Source organism: Musca domestica, unplaced genomic scaffold, assembly GCF_030504385.1.
Source record: "Musca domestica strain aabys unplaced genomic scaffold, Musca_domestica.polishedcontigs.V.1.1 11, whole genome shotgun sequence".
NCBI lineage: Eukaryota > Metazoa > Arthropoda > Insecta > Diptera > Muscidae > Musca > Musca domestica.
Genome location: NW_026712133.1, coordinates 9890678 through 9913501, shown reverse-complemented (window position 1 = coordinate 9913501; position 22824 = coordinate 9890678). Strand labels below are relative to the sequence as shown.

The 22824-nt window shown below is 35.5% G+C and overlaps 1 protein-coding gene across 1 annotated transcript in view; it reads left to right on the top strand.

The window, feature by feature from the left end:
• The window catches only part of LOC101893751 (homeobox protein aristaless), a 56264-nt gene extending 33888 nt beyond the window's left edge, over positions 1–22376 (top strand). The window contains exons 2-5 of the mRNA XM_005181421.4: positions 22–383; positions 16742–16787; positions 21166–21428; positions 21513–22376. Coding sequence (XP_005181478.1) covers positions 106–383; positions 16742–16787; positions 21166–21428; positions 21513–22035 — 1110 coding nt within the window. The 5' untranslated portion in view covers positions 22–105 and the 3' untranslated portion in view covers positions 22036–22376. The remainder of the gene's footprint in view (positions 1–21; positions 384–16741; positions 16788–21165; positions 21429–21512) is intronic.
• Positions 22377–22824: the final 448 nt, after the last annotated feature.

Sequence of the window (22824 nt, the reverse complement as noted above, 5' to 3'; positions counted from 1 at the left end):
TGGCTATGGCTGTCATTTCAGGTTCTTCATTGTCGTTCAGCTGCCTGGCAATCGTTCGTTCGTTCGTTCGTTTGGCATTGACAACATCTTGTGCCCATACAGATTATGGGCATATCAGAAGAAGTCAAACTGGAGGAATTACCGCACGAAGCCAAACTAGCTCACCAGGATGCTGTTCCCGATCGTTCGGTTTCCTGTATTGTAGCTACTGGGGCCAGTGGCGGTACCAATAGTCCTGTGTCCGATGCCAATAGCGATGGCGAGCTGGACGACTATGCGCCGAAGCGTAAACAGCGTCGATATCGCACAACGTTTACCAGTTTCCAATTGGAAGAGTTGGAGAAGGCATTTTCCCGTACCCATTATCCGGATGTGTTTACAAGGTAAGTGAATTTTAATGCAAATTGTATCCTATAGCCTGGATCCAGGATTTCGAAAGATTTAACCAGTTTAGTTGTAATATATATGCGACTGCGTGTTTAAAGTATATTTTGTATTTACTATGAACTATATAGAACGATGTTAGTGAATATCGGATAAAGTAGGCCACCGGCTAAATATTTTTTATGAATGAGGGTGTCAAAGTTTATCTTTCGAATTATATTTAAAAAGTTGGCCACGTTTTGGTTCTATTCGGGAACGCATTTTGAATGTGTTAATGGAACTATTAATTTAGACGGACGAACTCTGTGGCATGACTTAAAGGAAATCAATTGTTCGAAAATGTGTAATTTCTATAAAGTAATTCATTAGAGGGAATGACTTTACCTCTACGAGATGTTTGATAGTCAAATTGAATGTCCTATTATGAATACTCGCATTGCTGCCAAAATCGTGGTCTTCGTTTCAAATATTCTTATCCGTTGAACATTTTCAGAATTTTTACAAGGAGAAAATAGAGTCAAAATTGAACAGCTTTTACAGGGCGTTTAAGTAGCAGAGCGAAATATAAGCTACAATAATCATTGTCCATCCTGGCATAAAGTGGACGTAAATGTCCGTTCATTATGGCAACAACTTGTTTTTGCTGGCAATATTTAAGGTTTCTGTTTTGAGTGTTGGCTATTCCAAGACGAAGTCGAAGTCGTATGGTTACAAGCTTTGAAAGAAGGTTTATTTTGGTACCGCGTATTTCGGAAGCTCCTAACTAAGAGCACAGATATACTCGTTTTTAGTCGGGAGTAAAACTTGTTCGCGAGAGGGTTTGCCCAAAGAATGCGAGTTTATAACGAAATTTGTTATTCACTTTTGTGGCTGCGCTCTTTTGTGTGGGAGCGCTCCAGCGTCGCTCTTGTTTTAAAAAAGGAGGAGTGGGAGCAGAGTTTCCTCTAAGGGTGAAATATTTTGTTTGCTGATCTATGCGTTAGTTTGTGACACCGAAACCGATTTTGATGTTGCTATAAACTATGAGATGGGGAGCGGGAGAGGGGGTGTTTGGATACAAAATCAAAGAACAGAAAAAGTGGCATATGCTTTGTTGGCAGCAGTGATCGGCTTACGGTGGCTATTTTGAGATTTGCGGCAACTAAAAAATACACTCATACATACTGCCACCTTATTTATTGAACACTCAATTGAGAACACATCACAAATAGTAGTGGCTTCCATACAACCGAGTGTTTGATAATCAAATCATTTTTTTTTTCATAAATATATTTTGTCTTTATCCTCTCTCTTTTGAATGCGTATGCGTAAGAACAGAAACACGGAATACAACGCAAACCACATTGATTAAAACGACAGTTATCATTATTATTTTAAATTGCAATAAGAATGGTTCAGTTTGAGGATAACTCTGTATTTAATTGTTGGTTGTTTTAGTTCAGCAATGTTTGATAGTAGTTCGTAGATCATGCACATTTACGAATGAATCAAACCGAGTGTTTGACGACAAAAATGTAATCCGGTGGTATTCAGTGGCATATGCTGAGTCAATCGAAGACAAATTAAGTTAGTCATCCGGAATATACCAAGGAATAGAGCCCAAATTCGAGAACTATCATCACAATATTTTATGACGTCATTAAGAATTTAAAATTAATTTTCGAAATTTTGTAACACGTACCGATATTAAAACGATTTAGTGGGAAAATTTGTGTCCACTGAGAATTTAACAAACAAACAAAGTCAATTCATTAGTCAATTGGCGCTAAAACCTTCGAAAATCTTCAAAATCAGTTTATTAATATTCGAAGTTTCCGGCAGTTCGAAATTGTAGCCTTTGAGAGTCTGACTAGCCAAAAAATGAAGGCTATATCAAATAATAGACAGATATTGACGATTTTTTGAACACGAAATATATATAGCACTCAGATTCCCGAAAGGCAAGCAGTACCGTTACATGGGTTCTTTACCTCGACTAATCATTGTGGAAAATACAAATTATTGGTCCGGATTTCGAATCTTCACTTAAAATAATGTGGGCTCTATATATGCTTCAACAGACAAACGGATATCAGTAAAGCGTCTTAGAATATTATACTTTCAAAAGTAAATATATATCGTTCGATTACTTAAAGAGTGTGTAACTCAAAAAATGCGTTTTTGAGTTATCAATCCGATTTTTTCTACGAATTTTACTTTATATTTCTTCTCAATTCTCATGTTGATGTGTATAGAACTCAAGGAGTTCGACATTAAACCACAAAACATTATATTGAGTTATTTAAGCACTTATAAACTTCAAATCATACCTGATCTTGCACAGAAATTTGTCACTGACATCTGAAAAAATTTGATGCACTATCATATCGGGTCTCATTTGATTTTCCATTATATATCCATTATCTACGTTATCTCCGATGATGGTCAAACCATGGCACTACCAGAACGGTTGTTTAAGGAAATAAATAAATATAACACGTTGTAGAGTCTTTTTATCCTAAATTAATTGCATAAATTTCGATATTTTTAAATTTTCACAAATGTAAAGGAAAATAAATATAAACCAGTAAAGAAAGGTCGAAAGTCGGGCGGGCCGACCATGTGATACCCTACAGCAACATGCATATTAAGTAGAGCTAGCCTTAAACGTTTATATTGTAAATTTATGGAAGTAACCTGTCTTGAATGCGTATAATGGATTTAGAGCAGTTATAATTTGGAATCAGAGGGAACTAATACATTAGAGGTATGCCGAACTCTGAATGCATTTTCATCACATTTGACGAAGGCATTTTTACCTCTCGTACCAAACAACATTGTTTGTGAGTACATGATATGACTTCGAAAAGGTTTCGCCAAATTTGATACACTTACTTCTAGCCTGAATTCGGTCGTATGGGGCAAAGAAGTTATATATGGAAGCTATATCCAAATCTGAACCGATCTCGATAAAATTTGGCAGAGGTATTTCTGAGCCGTATCTGATATATGGTACCAAATATCATTGTTGTGCAGTGCATTCTACGAATGTGGGGAACTTAGACACCTAATGGGATAAAACATATAGGGTAAGTGTACCAGTAGTCGGCACTTTTAGGATTTTCGCGTTTTTAATCGCTCGCCATTCTGAGTGGTACTTTTCAATTATTGCAAAGTTAATTTCTTCAGATTCGAAATTTTGTATAGTTTTTGCAATAATAAATAAAGTTTTAATAACTTTTTATTAAATTTCATAAATTTGTAGTTTTATTAAAACAATGCTTTTTTGCCAGTAGTCGGCACCACATGCCAATTGTCGGTATGGCATGTTCCAACAGTCGGCATACCGATTTTTTGTAAGGATAAATAGTAATTATAATAAATTAATTCATTAAAATATAATATTTTTGTTTAGTTAAACTTCGACGTCGAATCGTCTTTATTGTACTTTTCTTAAGAATATGGATTGTTGAGGACCTTCACAGACAAAAATTTAATTTTTATTAGAATAAATCATCTTTTCTTAGCGAAATTGTACACAAAGATAGCTGAAAATATATTTGAAGTAAACAAAATACATTTAGTTATAAAACTTTCATTTATCATGCCGAACTTAAGCACACTTACCCTATATGGGAATTATTTATGTATTTATTTATTTTTTTCGATACACTTACGTCTAGACTGAATTGGGTCGGATGTGCTGAAATACATCCTATTTCGACGAATATTTCACAATATAATTGAATTCGGAGGAATATGTATGTGGGAGCTATGTCTAAATTCTCACTAATTACAATAGGGTTCTTCCTGGGGCAAAACAAAAAACGTTGGAAAAAATTTCATCTCAATCGGAAAATAAATGCGACTTGTACTTTGTTTAATCGATTTGCATAAATCGATTGAGAATGTGATTCTATGCAGATCATCAAAAAGAACTTTGGGTCTATTTCGTTTTCTTCTGCATGTCACTGACAAATGCACTAAGACATAATACTCTGTACCACAGTGTGGCCAAGGGTAAAAACAATTGTAAATTGGGTTTTCACTTGTCGAAACATATTTGAAAAATCAGTACTCGTACCTATGAATCTGTTATCAGCTATTCATTTACAGGAAGTATTGATAACATTTATTTTTATAGATGACTACAGCTGCTAAAAATCATCAAAGGCTGCAGTGCCACTGCAAACTAGATCTATGTTCACAAATTTGTTGAGATAGCAAGACCCCAGGTATAAAGCCAAAATCCTTGGATTTAATAATTTACTTACGACTTTCTGAACGGTTTGAAGATTCAATTTTAAATTTAATTATCACCAACTGCAATTACATCCAATTTAGAAATTAAAACCATTTCAGTTTTGTTTTCGATTACAAAGCAAAATTAAATTAAAAAACAATCTTGGGCCGCAGCATCAATGTGGCCGAACTAACAAAAACTAAAACGGAATGTCTGCTAACTTGGCTGGCTGGCTGATTGCGTCTGTATCTGTCTGACAACCGGCACAAAACAAGTGTTTTGAATGCAATGCTTCGTTTCATTATTTTCCAATTTATGTCCGTATGTAATCGTTTCGACATAATTACTATAATTTTCATAATGAAATTTCATGTTTTCTGTAATTGAATTTATTTTAAATAATTTCTTCCTCTGCATCTCCAGAGCTCTTTTCAGGCACTGCCAAGCAACTTGAAATGATTGAGTTTGGTGTTCGGGGAGAGAAACAACCGCCACCACTCACCACCACCATTACAACCAAGTTCGTAGCGGCTTTATTGCCAACAAATTCGGCTAGCCGTTGCAGATAATTGTTTTGTTTGCTGGCTGACTGGCTGGCCGGCCGGGTGGTTGGTTTGTGAGCAAAATAAAGGTGTTTTTGATTGTTTCGTACGAACGGCAAACGGATACAGTCATAGCTGTTTTCATTAAAGCCGTTGTGGTGATAATGATGACAATTACTACGAGGTCCATGTTCGCCAGAGATGGTATTCGCAAATGCTACATATCGATGGCTGTGATCATGATTTTGAGGATCTTTGAGGTGTTCCTAAGTACTCAAAATGATGATATTAGCGGTTTTTGGTTTTAGTTAAGCTTTAGCTGTTTTGTAACCGCTAAAAGTTGTTGGCGTTGGCCATGGCATATAAGGTTGTTTTTTTTTTGGTTTGGTCTTCAATTTAAGTGATTATAATTCGTTTGGATAGAAGCGGTTAGTGCTAGCCAAAGTTGCGGTCCATGCGATTATATGAATTTAATTTAATAAAATATGTTGTTGTTTTTTTTTTTTTTCTTTTTAGTTCGGGGTTTTCCTTTGCTCATGGTTCTTGGTTAGTGAGAATGTGGTTAGGTTTGTATGTCTGTTATCGAAGCAAAGTCACGCTTTTAATTTAATTAAATCAAAGCAACAACACATGCAACACTCTCCATGGAGTTGAGAGATCATAAGCCCAGCATGTGGTCAAGATCCAATTAAAATTTCCGATAAAGAAAAAAAATGCTTTGTTATACAAACAATGAATGGTCTCTGTGCAAATGTGCAAATTTATGCAAATCTCTGGCCAAAGTAAATGAAAAAGATTTGCGAGCTAATATCATGTTTGTTGTGTGTTCGAATGAAATTATTATAAAATGCCATGTTGTAATTATTTCGAAAAGAAATTCATAAATTTAGATAATGTGAAATAACTTGTGGGAAAGTATTTTCGTGGAGCTTTGTTTTGTAAATTTGCCAGGCGAACAACTAATGCCAAATAAATCTTTGTTCATTGTCTAGAAGGTAAAATTAATAATTGTTATCCATTATGGCGTCAGAGTATTACACTTAAAAACAAAGAGTTATTTTCATAATAATGATTATATTTAGTATATATCTTAAAGTAAACCCCGTATCCTTAATGGGCACAAGGGCACAGGACTCATTGCCTGGGATCAGAACTAAAATTTTGAAAACTGACAAAATCTGCAAGTAATGCCAATATTTGAAGCTATTTCAATATTCATCGCAGTATGATATAAATCTTTGCAAACTAGTACCAATAAAAAAGAAAAACGGAACAGGGAAATCTTTACAATGTGACTTACTATCCTGGTAATAAGCTCGTTCGAGCTGTGTAAATTTAGAACTCTTACGTTTTGTCGCATCGAAATTTTTATAGCCAATTATGTGCTAGTGATTTGGGTCTGTTGTAGATATTCTTAATATTTACTCAGTAACTTTTGCCGAAAGAATTTGCTCTCTCATACATAAATATTGAATACATTATCGAACGACAATCGGTAAATCAAGCAAGAAAACAGTTGTCCGCCATAATATACGAAAATATTAAAATAATGCAATTTCTACAGTAAAAATTTAGTTACTTCTATATATGATCAGATTTTATTAAACAGCAAACTAAAAATCGGCTGCTCAATGTCGAAAAATTTCTATACAAGAAGGGACTCAAATGTTACATGTATTGTCTGATCTCTTGAGTTATCGAAGAACATCCAGTTACAATTTGTACAAATTGTCAAAGTAAACACGGAATTAGGTTTGGGCGGGCCAAGACTGAAATTTTTACCAATCGGTTAAAATAAATCTGCCAAGGATCTCTTTTAATATTAACGGCTGGGATCTAGCATAAAATATGGGGTTGTGCATTTTTGAGAGAATACTTCTTAAAGTTTGTATTTAATTTTTATACCTCCCACCATAGTATGAGGGGTACGTTAAGTTTGTCATTCCATTTGTAACATCTCGAAACATACATTTTAGACCTCACAGCACAGCATTGATCAGCATAAAATTCTAGGTCGATTTAGCGATGTCCGTCCGTCTGTGGAAATCACTCTAGCTTCCGAACGAATTGAATTAGGTTGATAATGATTGATTTTACTCGGATGTTGTGTGCTTGGTCTGCAGGACTTTTGATATTGAAAATGAGCTATATAAGTCCACGTTTAGGTATAACCCACATATAACTGTACTTTCCTATATTCGACATTTTGATGATTTTAGGGAATATAATGGGAATAATGGGAATTGTTTAAAACTTCATATTTTAAGTTCGAAACAAGTACTATAGCCTGTGACAGATAATTGCTTATGCAGGTCCTGGTCTTCATATAGCCCCCATATAACGGTGCTTCCCCGTATTCGGTATTTTTTTGATTTCAGCGACATTATTCACCGGAATGATTTCGAATTTTGCACTTCGTAACGAGTACTACAACCTATAACAGAAAATTGCCTATGCAGGTCCAGGTTTTCGTATAGCCCCTATATATCGGTACCTTGCTATATTCGATACCGATTCTGCATTCATAACATTTTAACCGAATTGTTAACGGATTTTTTTTTTATTTTCAAATTTCCAAGCTCGTTCCCTTTGGTGGAGGGTATTTAAATTTCGGCCAGGCCGAACTTACTGCTTTTTTACTTGTTTTATTAATTCATTTTTTTTTTAAATTTGTCATGGCTTCACCATATTTAAAGATAAAAAAGTAAAGAAATTATTGAAAATTAATATTTTTGTGGAATAGACGGACACAGTTTCAATCATCTATAATGGAAAATAAAGTGAACCCCTTCAAAAATCATAATACTTCAATAAAATCGAGAGTTGTCTCGACTTGGAAAACACTCTTAAAACACTTATGATTACAATGCGAGTTTTAAACTTTGGCTTGTATTTCCTAGGATGATAGAATTTTAAATAGCCTATATCGTCTAATACGAAACGCTACTTCCTGATTGTCATTGTTCTGACTGCTTCAGAGCGCTATTTAAAAAATCAGTACTGGGCCACTACTTGATGTAGCCTCCATTTAATGGGGCCTATCGATTTTAAATATGTCTAAGGAGATGCAATTTTCAATCAATTTATATGCAGGTAAGTCAAGGATATATACTAGATCTAGAACTAGTGATTTTTATAAATTCGAAGATTATAGTGCCAGTTAACAATTAAAATAGCAATTGTTAAATATTTGAAGTTCTTATTTCATAGAAAATCAACTTACAAGCACAATTGTAATCTTGCAATCATAATCAGTAGAGCACATGCTGGTAAAATATTTTGATTAGATGTCCGGGATTTGCAATGACGACCTGAAATTATTTGGTTTCTTGGTCACGAGGCTATGAACAATTTTCGAAACTGTCCAATAATTATCCCACGACTATTCGAAATGACATGCAAAGTTCCAAGACAATTTGTCTACAATTGTGAGCTGTCTATTTCATCTCCAAAAACAATAGGCCTCTATGTTAAACATAACCTTAATTCCATACCCAATTTTGAGGATCGGGCCATTATTGCGACCCACTGTTTGATTACAAATTAACAGGACAGAGGGACACACATAACTATGCTGACTCAGCTCGGCGAGATAGGAAGATGGATATGCTACATAGTGGGTATAGGACCCATATTTCGAGGAGTTTCAAACTTTTTGACCCAAACCAAAACTTAACGCATAGTCTTGTAGGGTAGAAATAAACGTCTCCCCTTAATTGGGAATTCTTTTTATACCCTACACCACAAGGTGGTCAGGGTATTATGTCTTTGTGCATTTGTTTGTAACAGGCAAAAGGAAATGAGATAGACCCATAGTTCCTTTTGATTATCTGCATAGAATCACATTCTGAGTCGATTTATGTATGTCCGTCCGTCTGTCCATCTGCCCTTGTATTTTTGTAAACAAAGTACAGTTCGCATTCATTGCCCTATCCAGATGAAGTTTTGCACAAATCATTTGTTTAGCCCAAGGACGAACCCTATTGAAATTGGAGATGATCGGTCAAAATTTAGATATAGCTCCCATATATATCTTCGTCCCATTTGCCTTTTATTGTGCACCAAACGTGTAATATCAGTCCGAATAGTATGGAATTTTGCACATACGATCAGATTGGACCTGAAAATAAGTATGCCAAATTTGATCGAAATCGGTTCAGATATAGCTATAGCTCTCATATATACTGTCCCTCCGATTTGTCATGTGGCTGTGTGTAACAAGCGTAATATGCACTCACAAAATGCACAAGTACAGCTGAGAAATATCTTTGCCAAATTTTATCGAGATCGGATCCGATTTGTATATAGCTCCCATCTATATCTTTATCCGATTTCAAATTAATTGTGCACCAAATGTGCAATATAAGTCCGAATTTAAAGATACAAATGCTTCGGCATATTTAGTCCTTTGAACTTAAAATTATAATTATAATCATAGCGTTTATGATTGAATTCTCCCATAAAAACTTTTAATCAACTAAATTAGCAAAGTGGTGTAGGGTATCATAAAGTCGGCCCTGCCCGACTTTAAGACTTTCTTTACCGTTTTTTTTTTTTTTGTTCTTCGAAATTGTCAAGCAAACCTATTGGCCACAATGCCTCCTCAACAGAAAATTGTCGTCATATTCCCTCTCTGTTTTGGGACATTAAAGACTCACCTAATTATGGATCGTTACTATTTAATATAGCATTTATTATGGGTATGTGTCTTAAGTCTTTTGTTCCGCACCGACATACCAACCAAGGCAACCCCAACATTTTGTTCCTCTTATTAATAATGCTAATTATGGTTATAAAATGCTATGAAGTAGCACTTCAGTAGCAAAACAAAATGTTGATAAAAATCAAGCAATTATAACACTCTTTTCCTAAAATATCTCTACGTATGTATGTCTGCACATGGATGTATGTATGTATGCCTTGACCTATAGCTTTAAAATGCCATTATGCTGCTATGCGTTGCATTCTCTGGCCATTCTCAAGCTGTAAATTATTAGCCAAAGCGATAAGATCGTGTTTATGGGTTTACATACATGTGAAATTGTAATAATCCTGTCGCCGTTGTTTTTGTTGTTGTTGTTGTTTTAATTTCATTTAGCAAATGCCTACGGCCATCAATTTAATGAAAATATTAGCCCAATTAATATCTAGGTAGCTAGCTTTGAGCATGAAATGTTGTCCCCCTTCTTGGCCGAGATGAAATGCAACACCTGATATGCGTCTTAAGGGGATCGAGGATCGGGGATCGGTCATTCCATATGCAGGTTAAATTATTTACGTATGCAAATGTGTTTGACAAACTTTCATTGTGACTTTAATGTGCGTTTTAATGATAATCACAATAATCAGAAACAAGATAATGAAGTGTGGCAGTCGGGGACAATAATTATGATGATGCTGTCGATTTTAATGATGGTGGTGATTTTTTGGTTTTTTTGTTTGTGTTGTGAACAACAATAACACACTCTTCAGGCAACGATGCTATCTTATCTGACGTTGTTATCTGCTCTTGATATGCATTTTTAATTTATCATCAATATGAAGCTGTTTGATTTGAAATTTTCTCTCTCTCTCTCCCTTCTCAAACTTGTTTGGTGGCAGACAGCAGTATTAAACGCCCAGTCTGATGGAACGATAGATGTTGAGCAGTCGAACGGCAACGCAACGCAACGCAACACATGTTGACGATCGACAGCGAGGCAGACAAAGAGATTGGTTTATCTTTGTGCGATACAAACGATAATTGTGTTAATTTACATAAAAGCACATAAATTGGTTTCCCGCTGTTGCCGCCGCAGCGTTGGATTTTATTTAATTAATTAACAAAATAATACTAAGCTATGTTTTGGCTGATGTTTGTCTGACTACCAATGTTTTTCTTTTTTGTTTGGCTCAGTCTGGATGATCTTCATTATGCATTTGGGCGGTATGGAGTGGGGTGGGGTGTCGTCGGGAACAATAATGTCCGTCTGGTCTTGTCTCGCCTTCGAGTGTGGGTTGTGGCTGGGCATTAATTTGACATATTTCCTTGGCTTAATATGTTTTTAAATATCATTGGTATGGCGTTTAATGTGGTGTTGATGACATTCGATTTTAAATTGATTTTGATGTTAGCAGTTAATGAAGAATGGTCAACATCTTTGGGCGGCATTACTTAATGAGATTTTGATGATTTATATTTAAGGGAATTAGAGATTAGAAATGAAAGAGAGCTAAACAAACATTCATAGTTTGGGAGTGGTACTTTTCCGTTGTCTCTGTTTTCTTTTTATATCACCAACCACTGACCTTCCAAAAGGGGGTCATTTCTAAATTATGGATTCACCGAAAATATATTTATAACAAAGTGGACATTATATTGGTATATAGTACCCCGATAAGGTCCAACCTATACAAATCATAATATTTTTGTCAAACGTAGTTGTCAACGTAGTTCCACTTGTGGTGCCCCTACCAAATGGTAAAAAATTACAAAATTATAAACATTGCATATCCCATAGAAAACAATGGATGAAACCAATTACGTTCAAACTTGGTACATCACAAAATTTTTGCCAGATGTAGGTGACTATTTTCCACCTAACCAAGGCATACTCCACTTCCCCAAAGGGCCAAAATTTCATATAATCATTATATAAACCTCAAACCACTTTCTTAAAATTTTAAATACTATTATCACCACTAGATCTAAAGTGAATCATATAAATGCACTCCTTTTGGTACATTAACCCACAAACTCCAAGTTTTCAAAAAAAAAAAAAAAAAAAAACTATTATTATCATAAAAATCTTAGAAAATATCCGATTTAGATTTGGCTTCATAAATAAAGATTCATGTAACAGATTTAATGAATGGGTAAAATGGGTACAAAAATTAAATTGCAACAGCTGCTTTCTTAGTTATAATGATTGTGTGCTTTCGGGAAGAATGCCATGAAATAGAGTAAAAAAGAGTCCACAGTGTTTGACCATGAAAATTGAATTGAAAATTGAAACGTTGGTCTATACTACCCAAAATTTAGGTATTTTGAGATGTTGGTCTCATTTCTAAGAATTTCTCATTTTAAGAATGTAGGATTTTCAGTGACAAAAAGTGTCAAATATCTTAATATATTGGTTCCCCCATCTTTCAATATTTCCAATATGGATACTGGCGCTTTCTTGTCAAATTAAAATTGATATAATACCCTCATTTTTCTTTCATAAGATTTTGCATTATTGCCAAGATAAGTAGTATATATTGATCTTAATTTTTTACTATTTTTGTATATACAAAAAACACGCAGAACTCACCTGATATACCTGGAAAAAGACTCTGTGGTTACATGACCAGTTGCAAGATCAATGTAGCTTTTCCACACACCTTTTTTAGATTTGACAATTTTTATGACGTTCATTTGCATTACTCTCTTATTCATTACGGACAATGTTGATTTCTCCCAATGGTTTGAAGTTTGGTAAAGGTTTTTATTCAATTCCTGTTCACATTCTTTAAATTGTTCAAATGTCAATACCAATTTTGTGCCCAATCATATTTGCACATAAGTCACATAATAACGATATGTACTTATGTTTCCCATTCTTACTTTTATGGTATGGGGTCAATATGCTTCATTTACATTACGTTTTATTATATTTTTGACATTTTCAATGAAATAACAGAACTTAACAACATTCAGTGGTAAAATAATTAAATTGAAAAATTCACAATTTTTTGAAAAAAATTCACAAATTTTTGAAAAAATTTCCAAAGCCTCTCAGAAAAATGTTATTTTTTCCAAAAAAAAAAAAAATAATAATAATAATAAAAAAACAGTAAAGAAAGTCGTAAAGCTTCACACAAGAAATAAAAGTTTTTTTGGAGAATTTGTGAGAATTCAATCATACCAACTGTGATTCTAAAGGAGCTGTGATTCTAAAGGAAAGTCCAAAGGATCTAATATATGAGAGGAATATCGTCCTCTGAATCGATTTCTACTAAATTTGCCGACGCATTTGTGCCTTTCAGTTCCCCGAAATTCGTTACTACGAAGTGCATATTACGGCTGTGCAGGACAAATTCAACAAATCGTATGAACAATATATATGGGAGTTATAGTTTTATATGAACCGATAGTTATATCTCAACAAAATTGGAATACATGTTTCTAGACTCGATTTGGTCATATGTGCCAAATTCCATCCTATGTGGGAGCTATATCCAAATCTGAACCGATCTCGATAAAATTTTACAAAGGTATTTCTGAGCTATATTTGATATATTTCCCCAAATATCGTTGTTACAGATTGCTTATTACGGCTGCGGAGGACAAGAATAACAAATCTGATGAACAATATATATGGGAGCTATAGCTATATATGAACCGATTTCGAACCGATTTGGTTATAGGTGCAAAATTCCATACTATTTGGGTTGATATTAAAGGGTGAGATTAAAAAACTGCAACCAACTTCGGACTGCTGTTATTTCTAAGCCACAGCTGCAGCTGTTAAAATTATTCCAGTGGCAAGTGTACAAAAGCATTTTGGTGAGAATTTTCTAGAAAAAAAAAGTTATTCGTGATGGAATTTAAGCGTGATAGTGTGATTTCTTTGTATTTGGCTGGAAAACCACAAGTGACTATCCTTAGAACACTCCAGCATTTAAATGTGAATAAATCTTCTGTATCTCGTACCATCGCTCGTTACCGTCATACTGGTAGCATAGCCCGACGTCATGGAAGTGGAAGGAAGAAAACAGCAACATCAGGAGAAATTGTTCGAAAAGTAAAGAAGCGACTTGATCGAAACCCGAGTCGAAATGGCTCGTGAGCTGAACATATCGCAATATCCCATTGAAATTCAAAAGAACTAAAGAGTTGCTTCGCTTGACCGAAAGTGGTGAACTGCCGAACTTGGTTTTCTCCAAAGAGAAAACTTTCGTTGTCTAGCAGTTTGTAAACATACAAAATTAACGTGTTTACTTGCCAAAGAGGTCAGCTGAAAATGTTGGCCACCAGAACTCAAGCGCCGGCCATGATGATGGTGTGGGCCGCCATAACAGCCGATGGTCACTCTCCGCTCGTCAAAATAAATAAAAAAAAAATGAATATTATCGCGAAAATATTCTGGATTGTGTATTATAGCCTTGGACACGCAAACATTTTGGCCGCAGACCTCGGCCATTCCAACAGGACTCAGCGCCATCGCACTCAGAACGCGCCACCCAAGAAAAATGAGGTTCCTCGCTTCATTTCCAGCGCACAATGGCCACCAAAATCTCCGGATACCAAAAATATGCCAAAGTGTCGATCATCACAAGCAAGCGCTTCGCCGGAAACGGGCCAAAATACCGCAGAGCAACATTTGGGCAGCGTGTGACGGTTTCTAAAATTTGATGCTATTTCCTCATTTAGAATTTACTCATTCTAAAATTTGATGCTATTTCCGACATTTTTTGCTTTCATTTGACTTTGTTGCAGTTTTTATATCTCACCCTGTATATATGCTTTAGTACAAAAAGCTTAGCTGTCGAAATATTAGTTGTGTTCCAGAACATGCAATATCGTACTATATCACCAGCTTCAAAGTGGCTGAAGTGTTGATTTTGAAGGATTGCCATACAATTGGACAGCTTTACTAGTATTCCGCTCCCGTTCCTTTTAAGCCAAACAGTTAAATCAGAGCGAATGTAACATTTCTCTCTTTTACTACTTTCACCATTTTAAATATGAGAATACAAAAATTCATAACCGAAATAATAAATAAGTTAGGTTATTTGATTATAGAGGAAATTCTAGGGTACCTGTAAGCCCACCTGGCAAAGAGGAAAAACTATCTGAGAAACGAAATCTCAATCATATCAGAAGTTCGATATTGTAAAAAATTGGCATTCATATATGGGTATATATTGATGGTATCCTGGCATGCCTTTTATTGGTTGCATCATTTCAAGACCCCCGATTTGGTTGTATGACAGTTGTGAGAACTATTATTTAAACATCATTTTTATTTCTTTTTGCTCTGTTCCAGTACCTGCAAGAATCTACTAGTTTTGCCATTTTTTTTTTCGATATCATAAAGGTAAAATCTGTAATCGTGGTGAAAACTTTAACATTCTTGTAGTTCTTGAAACCATATTTTGACTGAGGTCTGTGGCTGATACATATCTACGCGTCTCCTATATGGAAGGCAGATTTGCTGATATTCTATAAATAACACTCTTCCGATGTGTTTTCTACAGCTACTAACACTCTAATTTTCGGAGTTTCGCAGTCTGAGTCTAGTAAAATGGCTCTACTCGACAAACTTGGCCTAAAGTAGTCAAGTAAATTATGATATAACGAACGTTTTTAACTAGAAAATAAAACTTCCAATACGCAAATGGCAATACGCAAATAGCCTCTAATGAATCTTCCTAATTGAAATCTAGAAGCGCCTCATGAAATTTAACTTGGCATTACTTTCGGAAATTATTTAGCACATTCAAAATAGGCTTTACACCTCGTAGAGGTTCTTAATTTTCTTTCCAATTAACACCAACTTATTGATCATTTCATGCACTTGGTAACAGTGCCAAGCCTTGTCTAAAATTTACTTCCGTATTTGCGAAAATAAAAATTCTGTAAGTGGTTATATCCAATGCCCCATCCACTACTCTCTCCTCAGCAAATATTTGTTCCGGTTTTCTGTGGACTTAGTTTCTTAGCACTTTTGTGGCACGTTACAGTTCAATTATACTTTATACATTTTATTCCAGTTGCAATTGCCAATTATTTGTTTCGGAAAACACTAGCAACAACAACAACAACAGCACCAACAAAAAGCAAGATTTATTGATTTAATTATTGTTCAATTAATAAAACATTCAATTGTACCACAACAAAGCCAAACAAAAACTGCTCCCTGGCTGGCAAAGAAAAAAAAGCAAACAAAAAAAGAACAATAAAATAAATAAAAACAATGAATAATCACCACCACTGTATTGGCGTTGTTGCGTTTTACTGTTATTAACCGGTAAAACAAATTAAATTAGCTAAATCATGAAACGTAAATTGATCGATTTATAACGGCATGGATAAGTCTACAAACGTTTTTAGCTACAGAGCAAATGTTTTATAGTTGGAATTATCTGTAAAAAATTGCGTAGCACATCATCAGGTTCATCAAAAATTGAGGCAGCTCTAGGATTTTAAGATGTTCTCGAAATAGTGTATCTTCTACAATTGTATAAAATTTCTTTAATTTTTTTTTATAAAACTTTCACGTGAAAAGTTATTTTCTCAGCTTTGTTAACTTTCTCAAAATACCAAACGAATATTATAGACGACCTACTGTAGCGTTCCACAAACCGGCTTCATTTCCCGACAATAATTACCAGATTCATTCATCATTGAAGACAGGCTGAAGGGTTCGGGGAGTCGACCGTTAATAAATTATAATGTTTAGTTTTAATTAAATGCGAATGATAAATAACAACAGCAACAACTGACAACAAACACATCGTAAATGTGTGCATAACGACACATTTTATTTAATCGCTTTAAGCTGCAATTAAATAATTTAAAAGCACCAACATTTCTAATCGCTTTATTTCACTTTTTATTTATTTACAGAGAGGAGCTGGCCATGAAAATTGGTCTAACGGAAGCCCGGATTCAGGTGAGTCGATGTGACAAATATTGAAGTGACATATGTCCAACAACAAGTAGAGAGTTGCACAGCACCGAAAATGCATCGTATGCCTTCTGGGGATTAGCTTTTTCAGAATCGTTGGAATTTTATACCAGTTTTTGGAGGAATCTTTTTCTTTTTTAGCAATTCCCTTCGTTTTGATTATCCAAATTTGAGCATTTTTTGTAGACTTGGCTACAAGCGTAGTCCAAAGATAATCAAACCTATATAGTATTTTAAAATCAATTAAACGATGGAATATTCATGTATATTCAGCAAATTGAGACCATACCTCTTAATTTGTAGAAATTTTTTATTCGTTTTATACGGAAAGTTTCGAATTTCGATGGATCTCTTAACTTTTTTCTCTCTCCGGTCAAAAATCTGTAACTGTTTTGAGCATAAAGATATTTCCATATACTTTTTTTGCTGTACAACACATCTTAAGGGTTTGTTTAATTTATATTTTAAAATAAAAACCGGTTCTATTATTGTTAAGGGGTTTAAAGTCAAATTATTTAACTTGGCGATGTGGATTTTTGTTCTCGTTTATATACTATGCAGGGTATATTCTCTTTGTCATTCCGCTTGTAACACCTCGATCTACTCACGATAGACCCAACAAAGTATAGATATTCGATTTAGAGATGTCCGTCTCTCTGTTGTAATCCCGATCGATCTTTCGAACGAATTGAGACAGAAGTTTAAAATTTTACAAACATGTTTATTCTGTCAGTAGGCAGGGTAATTTCGTAAATAGGTAACTTCTGTTCTTATGGAATTATCGAAAATTCAGATTTAAGAGTTTTAACGGGTTCTACCTCCTGTGGCAGAACATTGTCTGCATAGGTTCACGTTCTCCCATGACCCCATATAATTTTACCTTCCTATATTTAATATTTAGACTCTTTAAGCCACTTTCACCCGAATAATTAGAATTTTGGTGATTTTTACCACATTTTTTAGCAGATTTTTATACCCTACAACACTATTTGTTGGGGGTATTATAAGTTTGATTGGGGAAATATTGGTTTCCCACATAGGAAAGTATATATCGATCTTCCTAGCTCGCCGAGCTGAGTCGATCTAGCTATGTATGTCCGTCCGTCCGTCTGTCCATGTTAATTTGTAATCACTCTACAGGTCGCAATTATGGCCCGATCTTCACGAAATTTAGAATGGAGGTGGGGCTAGGGTCAGAATAGAGATGATCACATAATATTTAGGGGTTGAAATGGACCAAAAACTGAAAAAAATTCCTGATTTTGCAGTTGCTCTACAGGTCGCAATTATAGACCAATCAAAGCGGAAGGTAGCATGGGGCTAGATCTTAGGGCTGGGCAGAAGTCAAAATTTCCATTAAAACGCGAATATTATTAATCCCGGCGAAATCACAAATAGACGAACAGGTCAATTCTGATCGTTACGTAAATATATCGGTTATATATAGCGAAATATATAAAATGTGTATATAGGGAAGGGGATGTTAGTTAAAATGCTTATATCTCAAGAATGGCTGGGCCGATTTTGACAAATTCAATTCAATTCAGAATGCCCTTTTGACATAAAAGTATAAAATCTAAAAAAATCGCATAAAAAGGTAACAATAATGATGTTTATATAGATTTTGTAGTATTTTGTGACATTTTTTTTATTTTTTCATATTTTTTATCGCATGCGAATTTTTAAATTTGATTTTTTTTATTTTTTCACCTTACAACACAGGTTGGGGATATTCTATAAGTATTGCAAATCCTCAATACTCCGATCCTCAAGGAAATTCTCACAAGGGTAGGGATGCGCTCAAAAGGGCTAGGCCTATTGTTTTCAAAGATGTCCACAATATATTAGGGGGTTCAAATGGACCAACAACTAACAATTTTCCTGATTTTGCAGCCGTTATAAAGGTCACAAATAGAAACCAAAGGACACGAAATCTGGCATAAAGTTAGAGTTTAGGACAGCGGGTACAATGAACCACTAATTTTATGTGAAAAAATACCAGCATTACTTACAGGCGATATCCGAATTACACAAAAGGCGAATTTCTGTCTTTTTTATGCTGATTTCGTTGACGAATATGGCCAAATATCGTAAATAAGCAAATCATATAGATGAGTCTAAATTTTAAGATACAGAGGGGCTTCTTGCTTTTGGTGATGATTTAGGGGTTCAAATTAACCAAAAACGGAAATGTTTTTCCGATCACACAATTAAAGCCAATCGACACGCCTGTGAAGAGAGTTAAGGACAGGGAAGAATTCTAGCATTTTGGATGACCATTGGAATATATTTAGCTGTAAAATGGACTACGACAACTAACAGCCCGACGGAGTGCATAAATGTTGGGCAAATGTCCCTATACATAAGGGGCCTCCAACATATTGTAGTGTTGTAGAATATAACATAGTCGGCTCCGCACGACTATAATCTTTGCTTACTTGTTTAATTTAGAATTTGAATAACAACCATAGACTTTTTACCAACCGATTTCCCTGGCAAAAAATTGATGTGGACAAAATATTCAATTTTATTTTTAAAGGTTTTCTTTATCTCATGGTGAATCTTATTAAAATTTCGTCCCGGCGGAACTCGCGATTTTACTTGTTCAATTTGATTTTTTTTAAATACATTAAAAACGATGTATGCCCTCAGCTTATGTGCGATTATTTAAATGTATTCTGACTAGGGTTATGATAATTCCAAATTGTCGATGCTTTATGGGAAGGGTACCGAAGGAGTATTCTCATTTTTCCCTTTTCGCATCGCCGATCTAGGTCTGATACAAATATAACGACACACCAGGTTAGGACTATATGAACTACTTTACCCAGTTTAAATGATATAAGCTGATCCATCGGGGTCGCTGGCCCGTTGTTTTAGTTTTGAAAGACCTCGTGTCCATTGAAGGAACAAAAAATATATTGTGAACATTTCTTATTAGCAATCAGGTCCCATATTTAAGTATTTATTATTGAATGTTTAATTTTTGACCCAAATAAAGGGAGTTGAAATGAAATGATGGTTCTTCCGCTCACTAAACGCCGCCGGCCATTGTTGTGTCCATTGCCGCTCATTATGTCCAATTATTTATTAGAGGGATTTTAAAAAATATGGTCGAGGTCGGTTATTCTACTCTTCAAATCAATTAGGATTACGTAGATCATTGCAGTAGTTTTCTATACCAAATAATATGATTGTATTCACGGGTTCATTACTGTATTTGGATTTTAAAACCAAGAGAGGTCATGTATAGAACCCACCAAATCATGTTTAGATTGAGTTAATTATACCTACCAAATTGTAAGACCATATCACCAATTGAAATTTATGTTTTAAAAATAAGCGCGACCACGCCCAAAATGGATTATGGGATTAATTGCCAAAGCTCTATAGTATAGTATCGTATACAAATTCTTGAATCGATACGTTCAGTAGTTTGGATTGGCTTGGGTTATAATAACTCAAAATTTTGACACATTATGGGTACCAGAAGGAGTGGTCCATTCTATCCTATCTTCATACCGTATCTAGAGGTGGCAGATATATTTTGCAATGTGCTGATTTAAAAAATCGGAGTTACTAGAAGGAGTGGGCCGCTATTATCCGTTTCCAAACTCGATATTTCTGTATCAATGATATTACTATGTATCAAGTTTGGACTAAATTGGATACTTCAAAAAGGGGAAAATAAGGCACATGCCGCGCGCAATATTTTCAAATATTTTTGGTTTACAAAAGTCATATTTAACAATTTACATTAATAAGCTCATCCCGAAAAAAGAAATAAACAAATAGTGAGATTTTATCCACTTAGAACAGGTTGTGACGAAATTCAGCTAATCTGCTAGAATTGTAATGCACACAAAAATAGCCCTGCCAGTCGAACTTCTATGAATGAATATATGCATATTTCAATATTTTTCCATCTCATATCCTCAAATTAAATTTTAGACTTTTTATAAAAAAAGTCGATTCAAGAGAAAAACTAATCCCACAGCAATGAATAGAAAGCATTGCTAACCATAAATATGTGATAGAAAAAAAAAACTAACAAACAAACGAATATCATAACAAGGAGAGAGAGAAAATAATTTGCCAAACAAATAAAACGGAACGGCCAGATGATGTGGCCGCAGACATTGCAAACTCCATGAAATTAATTGAATTCATGGAAAATAATTAAATAACAATTTGATAACAAATGAGGTTGTTCAGTCAGTCATCGTTTTTGCCGTGGCTTTTGTTTTTGCTTCGTTTTCAGTTGTTTGATTTTCTTTTGTGGTTATTTTCTAAAAAAAAAAAAGAAAAACAAAACAAATTATTAATTATTATCCATCATTTCATCATTGTGGTTTTCTTCTAGGTTTGGTTCCAGAATCGTCGAGCCAAATGGCGTAAACAAGAAAAGGTGGGTCCCCAGTCCCACCCCTATAATCCTTATTTGCCCAGCGGTCCTGGAACAATACAGACGGTAGTCGGTTCCGCCCTGCCTCCGAATCCATTCACACATTTGGGCTTTGCCAATTTACGGAAGCCCTTCGATGCCCATGCCAATATTGCCGCCTTCCGCTATCCTCATTTAGCGGCGGCGCCCATGATGTCGGGCTACTTTAATCAGTTTCAGAGGTAACATTCGAAGCTCAAATTATCAATTAAAAATTGTGTTCTTTAATTATTACGTATGTGTGTTTGGGTTTCCTTTAATTACAGAGCACCGCCACACATGTTGCCGCCGGGAATGGCATCCATGTATTCACCATCAACATCATTTCAATCGCTATTGGCTAATATGACGGCCATGCCCAGACCACCACAGATAGCTGCCAAGCCACCCATGTTAATTGGTTCGCCGGATTTACACTCTCCCAATCATTTGATTGCCTCTCCTCCCACATCACCATCGTCGGTAACCTCACAACCGGGTTCAACAGTTGCTGTCGCCGTCTCGCAACATTCACCAGTGGTGGGGCTTTCGTTAGTTCACTCATCAATGCCGCCGGCAGTGCAGGCACCACCACCACCCAATGTACCTCAGTCGAATGTGGTGATGTCGCATCATTCGCCCCAGCATCAATCCAACGCCGGTGCGGCAACAACCAATGTCATACGTTCTGGAACACCACCGGAAGATCGACGTTCCTCATCAATTGCTGCCTTGCGACTGAAAGCCCGAGAACATGAACTGAAATTGGAAATGTTGCGTCAAAACGGTCACAACGATGTGCTTAGCTAATGTCGGCATTCCTTCGCCTTGAGATGTGCCCTTCCAGAATAAATGCAGCGTTGGTCACGTGGTGTAGTGAACCCCCCCAAACCAGTGTTGGTTAGAAACTTGATGTTCGATGCTGGTTAAGGACATAACCTTAGCCGTAGTTGTTGCTAATATTAGTAATTAACATTTTCAGTATACGTTTCTAGGTCCCAACGTGCCGGGCATACAGACACCTTAAGACCACAAACACAACCCCAAGACCCACCATAGTTAAGTCGTTTTCATAGCTAGATAGTCATAGTATTTGGAATTGTATTACGTATGTATGTGTTTTACTTTTTATACCCTACACCACATAGTGGTAAGGGTATTATGTCTTTGTGCATTTGTTTGTAACATGGAGAAGGAAACGAGATAGACCCATAGTTACTTTTGAGAACCTTCATAGAATCACTTTCTGAGTCGATTTATGCATGTCCGTCCGTCTGTCCGTCCGTCCGTCCGTCCGTCCGTCCGTCCGTCCGTCCGTCTGTCCATGTATTCTTGTGAACAAAATGCAGGTCGCATTTATTATCCGATTGAGATGAAATTTTCCAAACAATATTTTTTTGGCCCAAGGACGAACCCGAAATTGGTGAGAATCGGATCAAATTTAGATATATCTCCCATATATATCTTCATCCGATTTCGGGTTAAATGAGCACCAAATGTCCACTATCAGTCCAAATTACCTGAATTTTGGCACACCCAACCGGGTTCGGCCTAGAAGCAAGTATATCAAATTTGGAGAAAATCGGTTCAGATATAGCT